The sequence below is a fragment of the Schistocerca cancellata genome, chromosome 11 (assembly GCF_023864275.1).
Source record: "Schistocerca cancellata isolate TAMUIC-IGC-003103 chromosome 11, iqSchCanc2.1, whole genome shotgun sequence".
NCBI classification, from domain to species: domain Eukaryota; kingdom Metazoa; phylum Arthropoda; class Insecta; order Orthoptera; family Acrididae; genus Schistocerca; species Schistocerca cancellata.
Window position 1 is genome coordinate 162,970,824 of NC_064636.1, and position 23,030 is coordinate 162,993,853.

At 40.1% G+C, this 23,030-nt stretch overlaps 1 protein-coding gene across 3 annotated transcripts in view; it reads left to right on the forward strand.

The window, feature by feature from the left end:
* The first annotated feature begins 204 nt into the window (after nt 1-204).
* The window catches only part of LOC126108604 (uncharacterized), a 203,773-nt gene continuing 180,947 nt past the window's right edge, over nt 205-23,030 (forward strand). For all 3 annotated transcript variants that reach the window (XM_049913908.1, XM_049913907.1, XM_049913909.1), the window contains exons 1-4: nt 205-340; nt 2,266-2,352; nt 9,145-9,207; nt 21,295-21,387. In XM_049913908.1, the coding sequence (XP_049769865.1) occupies nt 2,284-2,352; nt 9,145-9,207; nt 21,295-21,387 (225 nt within the window). In that variant the 5' untranslated portion in view covers nt 205-340; nt 2,266-2,283. The remainder of the gene's footprint in view (nt 341-2,265; nt 2,353-9,144; nt 9,208-21,294; nt 21,388-23,030) is intronic.

Here is a 23,030-nt window from a genome sequence, read left to right on the forward strand (position 1 = left end):
AAAAAAAAAAGAGGTTCCTAACTGTCTGTTCTAGTTAGTTTTCAGAGAAGGCAACGGGTCCAATGACCTCACTGTTTGGTCTCCTCCCCCAAATTAACCAACAAACTACTTTAATTTTTTTCCTAGCAGATATGCAGCTCTGATTCCAAGAATGTTAGAACGACCTCCGTGGTAGGTTCTTTCTTCCGCATTTATTGACTTTGACCACAGCAGCAGACGGCTGTAGAGTTTAGTAGTTCGTGTCATGCGTTTGTACGGTATTATGTTGCGTTTTCTGTGTAATATGTTAGTGATTTGATGGTGGAGACAGGAAATCACGGAAAGACGCATATTGAGTGTGGTACTAAGTCAATATTTATCATTACAGCTAACTGCCTCGAATGAAGTAGTTTGCCAATGCCTTGTAATGATGCTAAAGTAACTGTTCGTGCAGTTATTATATCGGTTTAATTTCATTTATTGGGCACATTTGAATGATAAGTTTGTTCCATATTTAATTCTTGTATCATCTTTGGCGCCTCTGGTTATGGTTTGAGATAGCCTTAGAATTTCGTAAGCAATTATTTCAGGTTATGTTTATCAGAACCAAACACTTGTTATTTTCAGTGAGCTTATGTTTCCGCATTGCGAGCAGGACGTGACTAGTGTTTGTCTAAACATATTAGTGCACATTACGTACCTGTGCTGTTCGGCAATTACGAAAAATACCAGATCGACGTGTGGGTATGTAATATGCTTGCTGTTTTCGTTCTGTTCGATGAAATTGCTAAATGTTTCCCGTGATTTAGCAAAAGAACCGCCAGAAATTTTGATGTGTTGTCTGTAATTACTGGAAAAGTGTCTATATGTGGTGGTTAGAGAAAGTGCAGGTCAATGTGAAATATTTGGCGATTGACGAAAAAAGGCTCTCGTGAAGTTCACACTCCCGCTGCATTCATATTGTTATATTTACTTGTGTTGTGCATGCGAAGTTCGGTAACAATGTTTGTGAAGGAAGGAATAGGGACAGTAAGAGTTCACTGTAATCTGTAGTTCACCTGGGTTGTAGCGCAAACAGTTGTACTGCCGATACAGCAGATTCGTTAGCACACTTTAATACAGATTATCAGGGATTGGTTATGTTGGTATGAAAGAGAATGCTGTAGAGGGAATTCATTGTGTAGCGTTTTCCATGGATTTTCAATGTGCCTATGTGCTCCATAGTTTAGTAAATAGTGTTAACTGCTGTTTGTAGTAATGTGCACGTTTCAATGTATGGAAGGATATGGGAAATGTAATTGACTCTGTAAGGCCTAATGGGTATGTGTAATTGCCATCGACAAAAGCATCCCAAAACCACTGAACATTGTCATGGGTACACTTATGAGAAAGTAATCTTACTAAGTCTTGGTAGAGGAATTTAATCAGTGTTAAATCTTGACAGTCGAGAATCATTTATTTTTCCAATCCAACGTTCAGGCAGCAGTGTGCGTTTTCAGTGACTGGGTAAAGATTGCAGCATTGTGCTATATTGAGTTGATAATGTTGAATATATAGATGAATGTATAAGGAAACAGTTGTTAAAAATACATACTAAACTGACTGAAAAAGAAGAAAGTTCTGTCTGTATGGGTGGATTTTCATGTTCGGCTTTTCTAAATACCATGAACAAATATGGGTTTATAGATTGATTGAAAGTGCAGCCAGTATGATTGAGAAGTAATTCTTTTCTGTCCTTGCATTCGTTGCTAAGAACATAATTATAAACCTCTTACATTATTCTGTATATTAAGGAATTTGCAGGATACATTGACAGGCTTAGATATAGCTCGAGACTCATTTTAAGCTTTTATTCTTCATATGTAAAGTTGTCTACAGTAAATAGGTTTGTCTGGTAAATTCACTTTATCTTAGTTGCTTCACATGACACTTAGAAATTTATGTGGAAAAAGCAAGATATGTCAGCTACCATATTCAGAATAGGATTGTATACCACAAGCAAATGCTACTAAGTAACAGCAGTAACTGTAAGTCATTTGTTTCCATTGTGTGTGGTTTTTGTTTTCTGTCAAATTGAGTTGTTTTCCATTAATGACAGTGAGGCTTCAGAGTCCTTATAACCAGCAAGTTGTAAATCAGTTCTTTTTATCAGGTTCTTTGTTCCTCAGGCAGTTTTAAATTTTTAATATGCATTGACTCGTTTGCGGCAGCCAGAAAATGCTGCCTGTGCACTATGTTGAATAGTAACAATTTAAACAATATCACTTTTGCTTTTTTGTTTTTCAGTGGATTAGGAGAGCACTCATGGACTCCAAGGGAACTAGTTGGCTGAAAAAAGAGAAGAATGAAGTATATGCTGAACCAGGCTCCTTGGTAAATAGCTTCTTCTATTTTTTACCATTGTTTCATTAATTTCTCTGTGCAATGTGGTGTGTAAACAAGCAGATTACCTTCCCTGTTGTTTGTCAGATGAAATATTTGGTACTGGCTGTTGGTTTTGATTCTTGACCAAATGAAGTTGTGACTCTTGGCTGTGCAACATATTTGCAATGGATTGGTATCTTGTAGTATATATTGCTGCTCTCCAATATTTAATTTGTTTTAAAATTTCTGTAGCTTATTGTTAGTGTGATGTTGGCATGCCAGTAGTTAATGATTACAGGTTTGTTGTCTACTAGGAAATTGTCACATGTTCTTGAACTATTGTGGTATTTGCAATCACTTGTTACAAATTAATTTTCTACTTTGAGATTTAGTTTGGTGTGTTGTTAATGTCTAGATTTGTTCCTTTATTAGAAAGTGGTATTATTAATGGGATATGATAAAGTAATATATGAGTAGGACTTTACTTGCTAGAGTGCAGATGATTCAGCTGCTACTGTAGATCAGTTGTATGGCTTGCTGGATGAATTGATCAGATGCTCTATTTGTGGTCAGTTTTTAAGTTGACCATAGTTGCTTTCTCAGACAAGAGGGGATATATATATATATATATATGAGGGAAACGTTCCACGTGGGAAAAATATATTTAAAAAGAAAGATGATGAGACTTACCAAACAAAAGCGCTGGCAGGTCGATAGACACACAGACAAACACAAACATACACACAAAATCTAGCTTTCGCAACCAATGGTTGCCTCGTCAGGAAAGAGGGAAGGAGAGGGAAAGACAAAAGGATTTGGGTTTTAAGGGAGAGGGTAAGGAGTCATTCCAATCCCGGGAGCGGAAAGACTCACCTTAGGGGGAAAAAAGGAGGGAAAAAAGGACAGGTATACACTCGCACACACACACATATCCATCCTCATATACACAGACACAAGCAGACATATATATATATATGGATTTATTGCAAAGACAATAGTTGGCAGTCTATTTGTCATGGTGCCTGATGGAGAAATCTAAACTCATGACCTACAATATTGTTTTCCTGGTGTATTATTTTTGCTATTGCTCATCTAATTGGTTTTATGCACTCAATGTTCTTGTTAGCAATATTACTGTTCTTTATCAGTTTTTGATTTGGGGGTAGGTATTCAGAATCTATTAAATATAGGGAAGTAGTAGGTGACAAAGATCTGTTGTTGAAATCCTTTGAGGAGCTTAAATACTATTAAATGAATGAGCAGTTGGTAGTGTAATTTACAACCCTAAGAAGGAAATGGTGGTAATGCTGATACTAAAAGAGTAAAGGAGTGTTACAGTTTCAACTACAGAAGGTTTGCAATGCTCTTTAACCAGTAGATTTTCACATTACCACTCTAAATATTTGGTAACACATAAATTACTTAAATATTAGTATAATCACAGAGTTAAACTGTGTGGGCTCAAATATGACACATCTGTAACACACAACATATGCCTACGGATTTGGTGCTCATAAAAGAAGTAATTATAGGAGAATGTCACTGTCAGCTTCTGGCAAATTAAAACATGCTAAAGCTACTGTTAGAGCTCACTTCTGATTCAGTATTTCTGAGAACAGCAGGATTTGAAGTTGCCAGTGTGTGGTCATCAACATTCTTCGGATAATTCTCTCCTCATTGAACTTGTTTTGAAAATATATTGTACATTTCTTTCTTCATCAAAGTGCTGTAATTAATTTGTGTTTTTGTAGCTAGATCAAAACACTTGTGACCCTATAAAGATGTCTTTGGTCTGAATCATTCATCTTGAAAGTTTATCTAGAAGCAGCGAAAACACAAATGTATACCCATGCTAGACAATGTCACGTTATGAAAGTAGCCTTGACAGGTTTTTGTTAGTGTCAACTGCCAATGCCTGGGTCAAGTAGGACCTTCCTCTCCCTCCCTCCCCCCCCCCCCCCCCCCCCCCGAAGGAAGGAAACCTTTGTACTTTCAATGTCTCACTTACCTTTCTTTCTATGGACTTGGTGTGTGTAGTTTCTTGCTCATATTCAGGATGTTCATTCTTCTAGTGGTACTGTAGGTCTAGCATTGATCTCAAAATGTAAGCAGTTGGTAAAGGCAAGTCATCATAGATTTAGCACACATGCCTTTGGTGTTCCAGTCTTCTTATCACTTCTTTTTGGAACAACTACAGAAGTGACGACTACAATGCACTTTCATATCATGTGTTACATCTGTATTGTAAATGTATCTGTTTTTCCGTTAGCTCAAAGCTGTGTGACTGAGCAGTAGCTGTTCCAGCTTTTCATGTGAGGTTGTATCTGAACTAGTCCAAAGGTGAAAAGCAAAACTCGGTTGCCGACAACTCAGGTGCCTCAGTTACATTTTCCAAAGAACAGAGAAAGTAAAATCAAACACAGAAAATGTCAGGATAGGATAATGATATACAAAGGATACATTTGTACTCAACACATTGAGGAGGCCTTTGGTTGCAGGTAGGTAGAATCAATTGACTGCTAAATATTTAAGCTATTGGACAAAGTCATTCATATGAAGTACAGAACAACACTAGAGCGTGAATACATCTAATGCAAGCAGAAATCTGTTGGAATGACTGGTGGCGTAAAGAGGTGCTGTGGGATGGGAAGTAAGGGATAGCAGGGTAGGGGTGGAGGTGATGCTGTGCTACCTGTGGGATTGGTCAAGGACATACGGTCACAGAATAGGGCTTCTAGGTGCAGTGTTGGGAGGCTGTACGGGGGGTGGGGGGCGGAGAGTTGTGGGGTAGGTGTGTGCACTGCTCAGTGAGAGCAGGGTAGGGAATAGGTGGGGCGGAGCGTACAGACTAGTGAGCATTGACGCTATGGGGGTTATGGGGATGAGTGATATGTTGTAGGAAGAGTTTCCATTTTGTACAATTTAGGAAAGTGCTATCACCCTCTATGATCACATCCCCCAACACACATGACTTTGTCACTGAACAGTACCTTCCCCAGTGTCTGACTGTCTGACAGAATCATAAACTGTTCACCAGATAAAGATTCGTTGATGACATTTTTGTGATCTTCCTGGTTTGTTTATTGAACCTGATTTTATTAAGTCCATCAGACCCTCTATTACATTGCACCATGGTTTCCCTTTTTATATCATATTTTTCTGAAACTAAGTTTTAATATGGCAAATAGTATTACAATGATTTGAGTGAGTGTCTTAAGTAGCAGTGTCAGTGAATAATACTATGAACTAAAAGTTAATACTGGCAGTACTTCTACTACTGCAGTTGCTACCACTAGTGGTTCTGGTAGTGGCGGTGATGAAAGAATTTGTAGGTGTGCAAGGTAGACTTTTTCTGATGCAGACTGTTATGGGGAAAGGAAATGCAAGGAGACTCCACCAGCTAAGAATATTGGGAAACAATGTGGTTTGAAGGAAATGCTAAGGGTCAAACTGAGGCGTGCACAGCCTAAAATTTCCTTTACAACCTTTTCCCAGAAACAGAATTCCCATGCTTTGTCTTGTCAGTCACAAATACAGAAGCGTCTGATTCCACTCATCTGCTTTGACCCATGACGTCACAAATATGGTGGAAACGACCATACACTAAGACTACAATATGGCGCCTATGATGTCATTACATAAACATGACCACTAACACGAAAATACAATTAAAAACCAACACACACATTCCACAAAAACCTAAGGTAACTAACGGGACAAGCGTGGGAAATTGGGGGTTTTTGGGTGGGGACAAAGTAAATACAAACAAATTTAGACACACACCACCATACTAAACAACACAAAACGACAAAAAAACGATGGCACAAAACTACTCAAATTCTACTAAACACAATATACAGTGGAATCGGACACTTTGCTTCATCTACATAGCTCAACAGCAGCTCCCGATCCCACGAATTGGAATCAAACATTTCCCTTCACCTGTTATCCTTAAGACACCTCAACATACAGCCATCCCTGATCAGAGATGGCAGAAGTTTAGTAAGCTGCATTTCTTCACAACACACTGAACACTTCAAGACTTCACCCAAAAATCCGAATAGTTGAAGAAATTTTATTAGAGACAACGCACTGTCCTCCATCATCGGCGACAACCAAATACTGTTGACCCTGCCAGTCATATCCATACCTACCAAAGACATAAAAAAAGCAGTTTACCAAAATTCACACACACCAATCAAAAAAAGTAACATTAACATAACAAACCCAAAATTGTTAACTCCCTGAAAAATATTCTGCTGAAAGCACAGTCACTACCAATACCACACACGTGCAATGCTACCACGCAAATGAACATCATACGCCACATAACATGCTACCCATAAACACACCACCAGAGAGAACCACCAACCGCAACAATACACCACCTATAAACACTCCACACAGGCAAACCAAACCAAAAACATCACCTAACACACAACACATGAACACACCACCAGAGAGCACCACCGATCACATCAAAACACCTACAAATACACCACTCTCACAAACTAAATTCCACACCGCCATGATGTCACACACCACAATAGCCTTAAGTCATGGGTCAAAGCCGACGGGTGGGATCAGACGCTTTGGTCAACCCCCATCTCCCACATACTCCTAGATTAGCACTCCCCTTGCAAGTCAGTACTACCCATGACTGAAGCAACTGAATCACATTTTCTGCCGGGATTTACCCTACCTCTCATGCCTGGAAATGAGGAATAATCTCTCCACCCTTCCCACAGTTGTGTTTTGTCTCCAATTGAACTGATAAAATATTCTTGCCCATCGCTACTCCAGCCCTGCTTCCAACCTCTTGCCTCATGTCTCATATCCCTGAAACAGAGCTACATGCGGGACATGCATGTTTCCTGCTGCCCTGTTAGACATCTCCAACACAAAGGCAGGGCTACCTGTGAAAGCAACCTTGTGATTGGCAACTACCCGCCTGCAGCCACTGTGCTGTATCCTACATAGGCATGACAACTAAATCGCTCTGTCTGCAGGAGTGACCAGTGCCAAAGTGTGGCCAAGAAAGCTGGACCACCCACTTGCTGGAAGTGCCCCCAGCATGATGTGGTTCACTTCAGTGACTGCTTCACAGCTTGCTCCAACTGGGTTCTATCTTCTAACACAACATATTATTTCCTGTAACCCCTCTAGACTCAGCCTATGGTAGTCCATGTCCTCTACCCATATCCCCTTTCCCTGCTCTCACTTCAGCACCACACACACACACACACACACACACACACACACACACACACACACACTTCTTTCCTCTCAGTGCAATTACTATTTTCCGTTTCTCAATTTCTCTCCTCCCCTTCCCCTCCCACACTACAGCTTCCCAAAACTACCTTTAGCAACTCATACTGTCTCTGCCACATCCTTGCATGCTATCACAGAGAACACATTATCTTCCCCCCACCCCTCCTCCCACTTTTACACTGCTATCCCTCCCTCACTGCCCTGTGCCTCCTCATATCTCACAACCCACCCTAACAGATGGTTGCTCATACCAAAAGCAGATGGTCATTACCAGTTCCTGGAGACAGTGGCCATGTGTGTGTTGGTTGTGTTCCTGTGAATGTGTTCTCTGTTTCAGAAGGGCTTTGTCCAGAACCTCAATTTTTTAATACTGTTTCATTGTATTTGTCTGCAAGTCAGTATAGAAAGTAAATATGCCAAATTTCATGTAAATGGGAAAGTGAACTGGAAAAAACACACCAAGCAAATCTGCAAGAAAAGTCCTCAAGATTGTTTTACCTCGTGTGTAAACTGAGAGGAGTGTTTGGTTCAGATATTTGTTAATTCCCCTGATATCAGTAACATAAAAAAAGGTCCGTGTGATATGCTAGGTGGAACATACAGTGCTGTCTGTATTTTGTTTACCAGGCTTAGAATACTAATAGTTTTTGATATCTCTATGACTCTGCTGTTGGCATCAGGGAGAATGTTAAAGAATGTGTTCCCAGAAAGCAGTTTACAAACAAGATACTGTAAGTAAAGCAAAAATCCACATCCAAAGTCATAGGCTAGCAAGAACAGGAAACTTTCAGTAAGTGAATGGCCTCAAAAGTCTTACTTATTATTCCCTCCCTGCTTCATCCACATCATTTTAATATTTCAAAATAAAATTGTGATTGGCTGATAGAAAATTCATGTTGCAATTAGTTGTATGATAATGGGTATTGTTGATTTTAGTATTAAAGATTCTAGTTGCACTCACTGATTTCATTGCACTACTGTTTTTTTATATGATGCGCATTTCGTATAAAATAGTTAATGATAAGTAAATAAAGATTATGGAAGTAGGAAATATGATTGAAAATAGCAGCATAGGAAAATGAAGTGCAAGATGCTAATAAATTTCCAAATATGTTGTCACTGATCATTCATATAACTTTTCGATCATTACCATTGAAATGCACCTTACTGACTGTCACTGCGAAGGCCACTATCTGAATAGAATGAGTCATTCATTCTTTAGAAGTGTCATAGACTTGCAATATGGCCGGCCGAAGTGGCCGTGCGGTTAAAGGCACTGCAGTCTGGAACCGCAAGACCGCTACGGTCGCAGGTTCGAATCCTGCCTTGGGCATGGATGTTTGTGATGTCCTTAGGTTAGTTAGGTTTAACTAGTTCTAAGTTCTAGGGGACTAATGACCTCAGCAGTTGAGTCCCATAGTGCTCAGAGCCATTTGAACTTGCAATATGTGATACTTTTTTGTAATATATCTAAAATTGTCTTCTTAAAAGAACTTCTTGCAGATATTTTTTTACTATTCACCACAGGTTCAGTTACACACATCTACCATGAAAGTAAAAGAAGAATTGGATGAGCAAGTGACCCAACAGGTAAGTCTAGAATTTGTGCGACTGTATGAAATTAAGCAGTGTTATGTTATGGCTCAGTTTTGATCAATATAATATAGATTGGCTTGATGCACTTTAGTCTACCCTCTATAAACCTCTTAATCTCTGATGACTGTCACCTACTACATCCATTCGAACTTTCTTCTTGTCTTCATGCCATAGTCTCCCTCTACACTTTTTACCCTCACATATCCCTCCATTACCAAATTGACTATCCCTAGATGCCTCAGAATTTGTGCTATTAACAGGTCCCTTGTGTTAGTGAAATTGGTCCCTATGTTCCTCCCTCATTTGTTTCGTCTACCCATCAAAACTTCAGCATTCTTCTGTAGCACATTTCAGATGCTTCCATTCTCATCTTGTCTGAATTGCCTATCATTTGTTTGACTTCCATACAGGGCTGCACTGCAAATATCTTCAGAAAATACTTCCTAACACTTAAATTTATATTAGATGTGAACAGTCCTCTTTTTAGGCACATGTTCCTTGATATTCCTAGTCTTCACTTTATTTCTTTCTTACTTCAGCCATTGTCAGTTACTTTGGTGCCCAAATAGCAAAAGTTGTCTCCTACTTTTAGTGTCGCATTTTCTAGTTGAAACTTCACATTGACTGATCTATTTCAGCTAGATTCTATTGCTTTTATTGATGATTGTCGTACAATCTCTTCTAGTAATACTATACAATTTCTCTTCCAGCTTTTACCTCCCACACATCCCTTCATTGACAATTTCAAGATGCTGGTTTTCTTGATAGAATTACATTGTCATTGGTAAACACACAGTTTCCTTTACCTTCCAGATGTACAGAGTGCATATCAGATGTAGGCTACAAGCCTGTCTCATTTCCTACTCAATGCTTCCCTTTCATGTCTTTCAGCTCTTACAACTGGAGTCTGCTTTCTGTGAAAGTTGCAAACAAACTTGGGCTTCCTGTCCATTTATTCTGCTGCTGTCCAAATTCCAAAGAATTCTCAAAAGCATTTCAGTAAATCTGCAAAAGCTTTAAACACAATTTTGTCTTTCTTTAACTCGTCTAAGGTAAGCCATAGTATCAGTATTGCTTGTGTTACATGTTCCTGGTACCCAAAGTGATCTTGTGTAAGGTTAACCATCTAAAAGCTTTTCCATTCTTGCAAGCATGATATATTAATCTGATGGTCTGGTCCGATAGTATTCACACATGTTAGCACCTGCCTTTCTTCGAATTTGAATTATTACATTCTGGTTGATGTATAACTTTGTCAGCTATCTCGTATCTTGCACAAAAGTGGAATAATTTTGTCATGGATGGCTTTCCCAAGTATCCCAATAATTCTGAGGGAATGTCATCAACTGCAATGGCCTTGTTAAGACTTTGCTCTTTCAGTGTTGTATCAAATTCTGGCCATATTATATCTCCAGTCTTGTCTACAACTACTTTCTTTCCCCTTTCTGGAGCAAGTTTGTTCCCCTTTGCCTTACAACCATTCTTGTTTAGCCATATTGCATGTTCTGTTAAAATCATTCCAGTAATGTCTGTATTCCCTTTTGTCTGTTTTAATAGCCACATGTTTTTATTTTCTCTTCTCATCAGTTAAATTCAGCATCTCATGAGTTGTTAAGGTATTCGTACTAGGCCTTACTTTTTACCTATGTTTCCTCCTGCCTTCACTGTTTCACCTCAAACCTGCCTATTCATCACCCAGTGTATAATTACCCTCTATTTATCACTTGTTGCCTAATGCTAATTTTCAAACTATCAATGATTTTTGGTTCATTCAACTTACCCAAATCCCATGTACTTAAATTCTACTTTTACCATTTCAACAACATTACTCTGCAGATAATAAAAACAACTCTATCCAGAGTCCACATCTATCACTGGAAATGTTTTGTAGTTTACAATCCTGTTTTGAAATCTTTGTTTTTGGCATTACATAATCTACTTGAAACCTTTTGGTTTCTCCACGTTATTCCACATACACAAGCTTCTTTCATGATACTTGAAACACGTGTTTGCAGTGACTAATTCATGCAATGTGCAAAATTCTACCAGGCAGCTTCCCCCTTTCAGTCATTTATGCCATTGGATGTTCTCGTAACTACTGTGCATACTGTGCATCCTGTTCCTACTATTGAATTTCATTACCTTCTATAAATGGCTTTCATCTTCCTTAGCTATTGAATAATTACTCATCAAACTTTTTCCTATTCCATTCTTCTCCTGGTCTGGTTGCCATACAAATTTCTACCACTGTTGTATTTCCTTCATGCCTATTTCAGCTATGGTAATTCATTGACATTGCTGTTGATAATAGCTTACTCATGTTCCTATTTTCATGCTCATTACTAGAGCTCTCCCTGCATGACTCCTTTTTGATTTTTTGTAGATAATCCTGTACTGACGTGACCAGATATCTTGTCCTTTCTGCCACTGCACGTCAGCTCTTACTACAACTGAATACAACCTATCAATGTTTCCTTTTTAAAGTCTCTAACCTCCCTAGGCTGTTGTCGTCATCGTCATCATTTCAGAGACTGGTTTCGTGCAGCTCTCCATACTACCCTATCCTCTGCAAGCTTCTTCATCTCAAAGTACATACTGCACTCTACATCTTTCTGAATCTGCTTAGTGTATTCATCTCTTGGTCTCTCTCTATGACTTTTACCCTCCACACAGCCCTCCTATACTAAATGGGGATCCATTGATGATGCCTCAGAACATGTCCTACCAACAGATACCTTCTTCTAGTCAAGTTGTGCCACAAATTCCTCATCTCCCTGATTCTGTTCAGTACCTCCTCATTAGTTACATGATGTACCTATCTAATCTTCACCATTCTTCCATAACACCACATTTCAAAAGTTTCTATTCTCTTACACACACACACACACACACACACACACACACACACACACACACACACACACACACATCTACATTTATATTCCGCAAGCCACCCAACGGTGTGTGGCGGAGGGCACTTTACGTGCCACTGTCATTACCTCCCTTTCCTGTTCCAGTCGCGTATGGTTCGCAGGAAGAACGACTGTCTGAAAGCCTGTGTGCGTGCTCTAATCTCTCTAATTTTACATTCGTGATCTCCTCGGGAGGTATAAGTAGGGGGAAGCAATATATTCGATACCTCATCCAGAAACGCACCCTCTCGAAACCTGGCGAGCAAGCTACACCGCGATGCAGAGCGCCTCTCTTGCAGAGTCTGCCACTTGAGTTTGTTAAACATCTCCGTAACGCTATCACGGTTACCAAATAACCCTGTGACGAAACGCGCTGCTCTTCTTTGGATCTTCTCTATCTCCTCCGTCAACCCGATCTGGTGCGGATCCCACACTGATGAGCAATACTCAAGTATAGGTCGAACGAGTGTTTTGTAAGCCACCTCCTTTGTTGATGGACTACATTTTCTAAGGACTCTCCCAATGAATCTCAACCTGGTACCTGCCTTACCAACAATTAATTTTATATAATCATTCCACTTCAAATCGTTCCGCACGCATATTCCTAGATATTTTACAGAAGTAACTGCTACCAGTGTTTGTTCCGCTATCATATAATCATACAATAAAGGATCCTTCTTTCTATGTATTCTCAATACATTACATTTGTCTATGTTAAGGGTCAGTTGCCACTCCCTGCACCAAGTGCCTATCCGCTGCAGATCTTCCTGCATTTCGCTACAATTTTCTAATGCTGCAACTTCTCTGTCTACTACAGCATCATCCGCGAAAAGCCGCATGGAACTTCCGACACTATCTACTAGGTCATTTATATATATTGTGAAAAGCAATGGTCCCATAACACTCCCCTGTGGCACGCCAGAGGTTACTTTAACGTCTGTAGACGTCTCTCCGTTGATAACAACATGCTGTGTTCTGTTTGCTAAAAACTCTTCAATCCAGCCACACAGCTGGTCTGATATTCCGTAGGCTCTTACTTTGTTTATCAGGCGACAGTGCGGAACTGTATCGAACGCCTTCCGGAAGTAAAGAAAAATAGCATCTACCTGGGAGCCTGTATCTAATATTTTCTGGGTCTCATGAACAAATAGAGCGAGTTGGGTCTCACACGATCACTGTTTCCGGAATCCATGTTGATTCCTACATAGTAGATTCTGAGTTTCCAAAAACGACATGATACTCGAGCAAAAAACATGTTCTAAAATTCTACAATAGATCGACGTCAGAGATATAGGTCTATAGTTTTGCGCATCTGCTCGACGACCCTTCTTGAAGACTGGAACTACCTGTGCTCTTTTCCAATCATTTGGAACCTTCCGTTCCTCTAGAGACTTGCGGTACACGGCTGTTAGAGGGGGGGCAAGTTCTTTCGCGTACTCTGTGTAGAATCGAATTGGTATCCCGTCAGGTCCAGTGGACTTTCCTCTGTTGAGTGATTCCAGTTGCTTTTCTATTCCTTGGACACTTATTTCGATGTCAGCCATTTTTTCGTTTGTGCGAGGATTTAGAGAAGGAACTGCAGTGTGGTCTTCCTCTGTGAAACAGCTTTGGAAAAAGGTGTTTAATATTTCAGCTTTACGCTTGTCATCCTCTGTTTCAATGCCATCATCATCCCCGAGCAGGGAGCTGAGACCACATTGCCAAGCTGTGCTCTCAGCTCTCTGAGACTGCATGCGAATGAGTGTCTACTGCTGACAAAGGCCTTAATGGCCGAAAGCCTTAATTGTGTGAATCTTTTTATTGTGCCTATTGTGACTCAGCATCACCGCTGTATCATGAGTAGCGACTTTCCTTCTCTGGTATTGTTACATTCCATCCTGGATTTTCCATTGTTTGATGTTTGCTTCTATTCTCTTGTTGTTTAAACTGTTTGTCATACATTTTGTGCACTTCCATACAAGACTACACTCCAAACAAATACTTACAGAAAAGACTTTCCAACACTTAAATCTATACTCGATGTTAGCAAATTTGTCTTCTCGAGAAAAGCTTTACTTTCCATTGCCACCCTACATTTTATATCCTGTGTACATTGACCATCATCAGTTATTTTGCTCCCCAAATAGGAAAACTCATATACTACACTGTGTCTCATTTCCTAATATAAGTCCCTCGGCATCACTGATTTAATTCGACTACATTCCATTATCCTCATTTTGCTTTTGTTGATGTTAATCTTATATTCTGCTTTCAAGACACTGTTGCTTCTGTTCAACTGTTCTTCCAGGTACTTCACTGTCTGACATAATTAAAATGTCGTCGGCAAACCTCAAAGTTCTTATTTCTTCTCCATGGATTTTAATTTCTGCTCCGAATTTTTCTTTCGTTTTCCTCACTGCTTGCTCAGTGTACAGATTCAATACCATCAGGGATAGGCTACAACCCTGTCTCACACCCTTCCCAACTGCTCTTTCCCTTTCATGCCCCTCGACTCTGGGTACTGTACAAATTGTAAATAGCCTTTTGTTCCTTGTGTTTGATCCCTGTAACATTCAGAATTTGAGAGAGAGTAATCAAGTTAACATTGTCAAAAGGATTCTTCAAGTCTGCAAATGCTAGAAATATAGGTTTGCCTTTCCTTAATCTGTGTTGTAAGACAAGTTGTAGGGTCAGTATTGCCTCATGTTTTCAAACAATTCTATGGAATCCTAACTGATTTTTCCCAAGGTCAGCTTCTACCAGTTTTTCCATTCATCTGTAATGTATTCATGTTAGTATTTTGCACCCATGACTTACCAAACTAATGGTTTGGTTATTTTCACGTCTGTCAACACCTTCTTTCTTTGTGATTGGAATTACACTCCTGGAAATGGAAAAAAGAACACATTGACACCGGTGTGTCAGACCCACCATACTTGCTCCGGACACTGCGAGAGGGCTGTACAAGCAATGATCACACGCACGGCACAGCGGACACACCAGGAACCGCGGTGTTGGCCGTCGAATGGCGCTAGCTGCGCAGCATTTGTGCACCACCGCCGTCAGTGTCAGCCAGTTTGCCGTGGCATACGGAGCTCCATCGCAGTCTTTAACACTGGTAGCATGCCGCGACAGCGTGGACGTGAACAGTATGTGCAGTTGACGGACTTTGAGCGAGGGCGTATAATGGGCATGCGGGAGGCCGGGTGGACGTACTGCCGAATTGCTCAACACTTGGGGCGTGAGGTCTCCACAGTACATCGATGTTGTCGCCAGTGGTCGGCGGAAGGTGCACGTGCCCATCGACCTGGGACCGGACCGCAGCGACGCGCGGATGCACGCCAAGACCGTAGGATCCTACGCAGTGCCGTAGGGGACTGCCACGCCACTTCCCAGCATATTAGGGACACTGTTGCTCCTGGGGTATCGGCGAGGACCATTCGCAACCATCTCCATGAAGCTGGGCTACGGTCCCGCACACCGTTAGGCCGTCTTCCGCTCACGCCCCAACATCGTGCAGCCCGCCTCCAGTGGTGTCGCGACAGGCGTGAATGGAGGGACGAATGGAGACGTGTCGTCTTCAGCGATGAGAGTCGCTTCTGCCTTGGTGCCAATGATGGTCGTATGCGTGTTTGGCGCCGTGCAGGTGAGCGCCACAATCAGGACTGCATACGACCGAGGCACACAGGGCCAACACCCAGCATCATGGTGTGGGGAGCGATCTCCTACACTGGCCGTACACCACTGGTGATCGTCGAGGGGACACTGAATAGTGCACGGTACATCCAAACCATCATCGAACCCATCGTTGTACCATTCCTAGACCGGCAAGGGAACTTGCTGTTCCAACAGGACAATGCACGTCCGCATGTATCCCGTGCCACCCAACGTGCTCTAGAAGGTGTAAGTCAACTACCCTGGCCAGCAAGATCTCCGGATCTGTCCCCCATTGAGCATGTTTGGCACTGGATGAAGCGTCGTCTCACGCGGTCTGCACGTCCAGCACGAACGCTGGTCCAACTGAGGCGCCAGGTGGAAATGGCATGGCATGCTGTTCCACAGGACTACATCCAGCATCTCTACGATCGTCTCCATGGGAGAATAGCAGCCTGCATTGCTGCGAAAGGTGGATATACACTGTACTAGTGCCGACATTGTGCATGCTCTGTTGCCTGTGTCTATGTGCCTGTGGTTCTGTCAGTGTGATCATGTGATGTATCTGACCCCAGGAATGTGTCAATAAAGTTTCCCCTTCCTGGGACAATGAATTCACGGTGTTCTTATTTCAATTTCCAGGAGTGTATTACATTCTTCTTGAAGTCTGAGGGTATTTCACCTGTCTCCTACATCCTACTCACCACATGGTAGAGGTCTGTCAGGGCTGGCCTTTCGAAGGCTATCAGTAGGTGTAATGGAATGTTGTTTACTTTCAGGGCCTTGTTTCGACTCAGGTCTCTCACTGCTTTGTCAAATTTGTCATGCAGTATCATCTCTCCCATTTCATCTTGATCTACGTCCTGTTCTATTTCCATGATATTGCCCTCCAGTATATCACCCTTCTATAGACCCTCTATATAATTCTTCCACCTTTCTGCTTTCTCTTCTTTGCTTAGAACTGGTTTTCCATCTGAGCTCTTGATATTCATCCAAGTGCTTCTCTTTTCTCTAAAGATCTCTTTAATTTTCCTGTAGGCAATATCTATCTTACTCCTAGTGATATATGCTAATCCTGCTAAGATATGTAATACTCCACACTCAGACATATAGACTGCCTGGCCTGCTTTTCCTGATAACATCCTCCTGAGTAGACTCTGCCTGGAGATCTGAATGTGGGACTATTTTACCTCCTGAATATTTTGCCTAAGATAATTTCGTACAGTACAGCTGCATGCTCTTGAGAAGAAAAACAAAGAGAGCTACAGTTTCGCTTTGCTTTCAGACATTTGCATTATTGGCACAGGAAGTTGGTTAATGCTACAAGGCCAGGTCAGCTGACAATTCAGACCATTGCTCCTGCAACTGCTGAAAAGTATTTTGCCCCTCTTGAGAATCCATGTCTAAGTTTGATATCTCTTCAGATAATACTTATTTGTGTTTGCACCTAACACTGTTTTCAATGTTGTTGACATGCAAGCAACCCTGCCTCGGCAGTGTCCATGGTTCATTTGGGGTGGGGACTGTGAACTATTGTTTAAAGTGCTGTCTTTGAGCAGGAACAATAGTTCTAGCATGTATATCTGTAGAATTACTTCATTATCTGTATGAAGATAAATAACAATTCTGTGAGACTGCTGCATTGGTACACATACAAACCAACAGATGAAAACTGTTGCTAGGTCTCAGATTTGAGGCTGTAACTCTTAGTTTCAGGATCATTTACTTAAACAGTTAGCCTAACCAAGCACGCCTCCAGGGCTGCCAAGGGGATTTCACTTGTGTGTCCTCATAGATTTTCGTCTTAGGTTCAGGATTTGAAGGTCAGTGGCCAGCCAATTATTTGGCAAAGCAGTATGATACTGTTCTCCATAAAAGTAGAAACAAAAAATGCATTTGGCAATTGGGTGATTTGTGAGTGCTGGCAAGTGTAAAAAATGTATTGTATAGTTGTCTGTAGCTGAGTGCATAGGATAATATTATAATAATCATAAAATTGGTGGTTCAGATCACACTAAGTGCTACCAGTTCTTTTCGTTTTATTTAAATTTCATATGTAATACAAATGGTAATTTTAATTCATGCTGAGTCATACTTTTCTAATAGTTATTTTTAGTTAAAAGTTACATAAAAATGCGAGTATTGTTAAAAATTACATTTTGGTACAGAAATGGAGAGCATCAAATTGAAAATAAATAAATCTCGCATGAATGTATCAAAATTTTTGTTTTAATATGTTGAATGATGAAAAAATATGTAATTTTTACCAAACCATTACAATTCAGTATTTGTTAAATTTGCAGTTTGTTAGTAGACATGGAAGTTTTAAAAAGTAGTAGTTCCTACTAGGAGATCTGAACCAGCAACTTTTTCATTAAGGCACTTTTATTCTTCCAGTTACCAGCAATTGTGTTAATAAATAGGAAATGTTTTGTAGTAGGCAGCACTCAGAAGTCTTCTGATCTTCAAAGTCAAATTTTTTTAGTTTGGTTACTGCCTAGTGCTGGTTTAGGAAATTGATGTTCCAGCACTAAACTCCAAATACTGTAAGTCTGAAGGAAATTGAAGAGGATGATCTGCAAGATACCCTTTTCAGTCAAGTTCTTATTGTCACAGGGATGTGTCCATAATGGTTAAGGTGGCAGCCCATAAAATGCAAGAAATCCAGGTTTAACTTATCAGTGCAGCCAAAATAAATTTTTACATCTGTTGTTAGACAAATCTCTAATATTAGGCAGTCACTAGATCACTATGTGAATGTTTGATTAGCTTAAATCACCCGCTATTCAAAATTGTATTGGCTGATTGCATTCAGCAGAACAGTGAGTGAATAGAGCAGTCAATTTTACTTGATGAATGACTGTAGGATTCATTTTTATTCATGCAGAGGAACTGTTTTCTTTCCAAAATCATATAGGAGAACATAATTATCTGCTGTTTGGGTCTTTAGCTCCAAACATGTTTGCTGTGCCTCTTCTTACAACCTGAAATGACCTATGCATTTTTCTATTCCCATGAAACGCCACTGTTCCATAAAATGACAGTTCCATTGCCACAGGTGATCCTGCAACATCCACTTGGTTTATTTCATCTGATGGCTGCCCCTTCAGGTCTAGTGGTAATTGTGTAGAAAAAGTTTAGTTTTTCCTTCTCCCTTCTATCCCCACTTTAGTCAATTATGTATCTGTCATTTTAGTATCTGTGCTGTAGTAAGAAATGTGAATGCATTTTTATGTTCTTTAGTGGAGAAAATTTCTAAGGCGAAGCATTGTAATTATGTCTTTTCTGTTACTGTCTTCTGTTTTGCTACCATCTGCATCATTGTCAACTATCAACTGTAGAGATGTCTTTGATCCCTTTTCTAACATTTTTGTTCAGAAGTTCTGGGGTTTTCGTTTTTTGTTTCATATTTTGCAAGATATGATGTTGCTTATAAATTAATGGAAGGCTTCTTATATAAGCTGTCTTGGTGGTTCTCATATGTTCAACTTTTGGTTGGCCATGGGGATTCAGGGGATTTAGCTTCATTTGAATTTGCTGTACAGATATCTGCTGTCATGTAACTATGTTATGTTGTTAACATTTGCAGGTCCTCACTGTATTCCACAACATTCCCCATGCTGGGTGTATTGGCTGTTACATCATGTCTGATTACTTTATCAGGTTTGTTAGGCAGAAGTATGTTCTGGTCTTCCAGAGTTTGTTTTTAACAATAGCAATCTGTGATGCTTCAGTAGTCCAGTGCTCATGTTCCAATCTCTGTATTTAGAGAATTTATTATTTTGGGCATGTCTATTACTAATAGAATAAATATTTTCCTGTTGTGTGGTTTCTCTAAACAGTTACACAAGCTAATTTTGGGAAAACATGTTTGATAGATTTTCACAGGAATTTTTGTTTTCACAGCTGTGCTAATGTCACAGGACATGATTTTGAGATGAAAGAGTTCCGTTTGTCCTCTCAAAATTTAGATCTACATTTTCCATGGATTCTCTAAATCTCTTCAATGAAATGGATGGACAGCATGGCTCATGTTGTCTATATTTGGTCAAGCTCATGTCATGTTGTACTTTATTGATGTAATTTTCCTCCAAATCTTTTTCACTGTTTGAATTCATGCATCTTCAATTATGTAGCTGACAAGTATATATATCCTGTCACTGCAGTATGATAGAGGATTTTGATTTGTATACAATATTTACCAACTATTTCTTAAGCATTAATGTACTATGGTGGGTGGATGTTGGAATTCAAATGGTTACTTTTTCCACATCTCATTTGACACTTCAAAATTATTTTTTCCTCACACATGCAGATTCCAAATTTCAGTAACATGCAATGAGATAAATGCAGATTTATGTCATTGTCCAGTACTGATTTTTCATGATAATGTATTACTGCCTGTGTTCTGTGGTGCAGCTTTCTAGTGGGTCCTCGGCATGGAATCTCTCATTTTGTAGCTAATTATTTCTAGTTTTCCTTCCACTGTTGTGTACAATGCCACTGTTAGTTAATTAAACTCTGGATCTTGTCTTGAATGCATATACACTTTTCTAAGAGTAAGAGGATTGCTTATTGAATGGGTGTGAGGCTACAAATTCAAGTGTTCTGGGTTCCGTCCGAGGCATCATCTGTCACTTTTTCACATGAAAATTGTCTATGTGGAAAATGACAGTTTCCATTCCATTGTGAAGCTCTAGGTCCTCGTGTAACTTACTGTGTCAGTGAGTTCAAAAGTTGGAGGAAGCCAGTGGTGTACCACATCCAGTAAGACAATGTCTAACATAGCACTAAGGTGTTAATAACTAACTCCAGGTTGTTGAAAGCTTTACTTTTACTTCAGGTTTGCATTAGTTTTTGTGACATTAGACATGTATTTTCCTCAGTACCAAAATTTGGTGACCCACATTTAGATCTGCAGTTACCTGCTTATTGTCTTTACAGGTGGTTTTCTGACCTAAAAAATGCATTCTGCATATAACCTGCTAGTTGCTTAGTTTCTTCTCGACCATAGTGCCCTCATTGCATTTGCAGCGGTACCCTATCTCCTTCCACTGAATAACATAGGTCAGAAAATAGGGAGCTGAGATCATAAAATCAAAAAATGTTCTTATTTGAGCCTTCACCTTGGCACATTCAGAGTGGGGGGAGGGAGGGGAGAGAGAGAGAGAGAGAGAGAGAGAGAGAGAGAGAGAGAAGTAGTAGTAGTAGTAGTAGTAGTAGTAGTAGTAGTAGTAGCTGCTTGGAAAGGATGAAATAATTTCTGTTTGGTTGATATCTGATGTGTCTACCTCCAAAGTAAACAGAACTTTGATTTCAAATGTTTGTCATGTTTTTCTGACATTATCTACATCCTGTAGGACCTCCTCAGTATAAATCAATTGGAATGAAAGTAAATCTAATTTAATGTGACACATTTTCTTGTTACCTAATGCCAGTAAGTGAATACATGTGACCAATAGCTTTTTAGCCCCACTTGATGTGTAACACAAGCACAACAACAGAAGCTTTGAATATGCCATTCTTTCTTTTTCAGTTTCTTCAAGATCCACCAAGGATTGTAATGCCTAGTCTTCATATAAAGCAAGACCTAGAACTGAAACGGGATTTAGATGGCATTGAGCATGATGTAAGTTTTCACATCGGTGATGCATTGTGCATGAAGTACTGTATGAATATCATGAAATGCATTGGGTGCAGTAAATTCCAGTGATCATAAATGATGAATCATTAAAACCTAGGATAGTAGCACTTCTCCAGAATTTTTATAGTATTTTAATTGACTGTAGGTATGTTGTTCTGCTATGTGTAATGTTATTTGAATGAAACTTGTAGGAAACACAAGTTTATTAACTGTAACACATGGTAATTTTATTGTACATGTAAATAATGAATGCCTCAAATTCATTCTTGGAACAAATGTACCAAAGATGACTTCCTTGCAGCAGCTGTCAATTTATTTGTCTCTGTCAGAGTTCTATAATAGAAAAGATGTAAGAGGTAAAGCAATCAACTGTAAGCAGTATGTTATCAGATAAGTTTTGTATTTGTCATACTATTTCTTTTCACTGAAGTATTTAATGAAAAACAAACTGCATTACTGGAATTGTTTGCTCTGTGTAAAGGCAATGAGTTTATCCAGTATGTATGGCATAAATTTACAGTGTAATGGAACATTGCTTATCCCAAACTGCTTGCAAAGAGAAAACATTGTGATAGCAAGAATTCTTGTAAACAGCATTACATTTAGCACATTACAGTGATAGTGTGTGAAATTCCATATTCATTTAATTAACTATCACCATATTGTACTAAATTTAATGCTGATGAAGGTTTCTCAGGTCTTCAGCTGCATGGTAGTGTTGATATCTTGCAACGTTTGAGGAATTGTCATACTACCCATCTTCTGGCGAAGTGTCGAGATTGGTGGAGAGCGGGTTATTTATATGTGCGGTCACCCCCCCCTCCACTAGACCTTGGGTAGCCGCGGTGGACCAGTGGTGTGCACACGGTGATGGTGATGACAGTTGCTCTTGGCAGCCATGTTTGGTTCTCAGTGTAAGCATTCTGTCTACGTCCGTGGCAGAGGACATTGACGGGTAAGCTCCTGATGGACTGCCGCTATCGCAGAGTTCCATGCTGCACTGAGTTGAGATCCCTCATCTCTGTTGACCAGATTGTTGTGAATCCTTATTTCTATGGATTCTTTGATAATGCTTTCCCAGAAGCCACATGCTCGGCACTGTACCTTTGTGTTTTTGAAGTTGAAGGTGTGTTTTTCATTTATGCTGTATTTTGCTTCGGCTGATTTTTCTGATATGTTCTTCACAGCATTTAGATGTACAGTGCTGTGTTTGCCCAATGTATTGTTTTATGCATTTGCATGGTATGCTTTATACTCCTCGTGTGTTAAGGATCAGCAGGTCTTTGGCAATACCTAGGAACTCCCTGTCTTTGGTGGTGGTTGGAGAATGGTTTTGATATTATATTTGCCCAGAAATAGTGCAATTTTGGCTGAGAGTGGAACCGTGTACGGAAGGAAAGCGAGTTGTTTGTCTCCTTCTACTTCATCATAATCTGGGGTTCTCACTGCTTCCTTCTTCCTTTTAAGTGCCCTGTTGATCTGCGTTTCACTGTAGCAATTTTGGAGGAAGACTTCCCTCAGGTGTTGCAGCTCGGATGGTTGGCTGTCTTAGTTGCAGATGGCATGCGCCCTATGTACCAGCGTGGTAAGTACTGTTTGGCCGGCCGGAGTGGCCGAGGGTTCTAGGC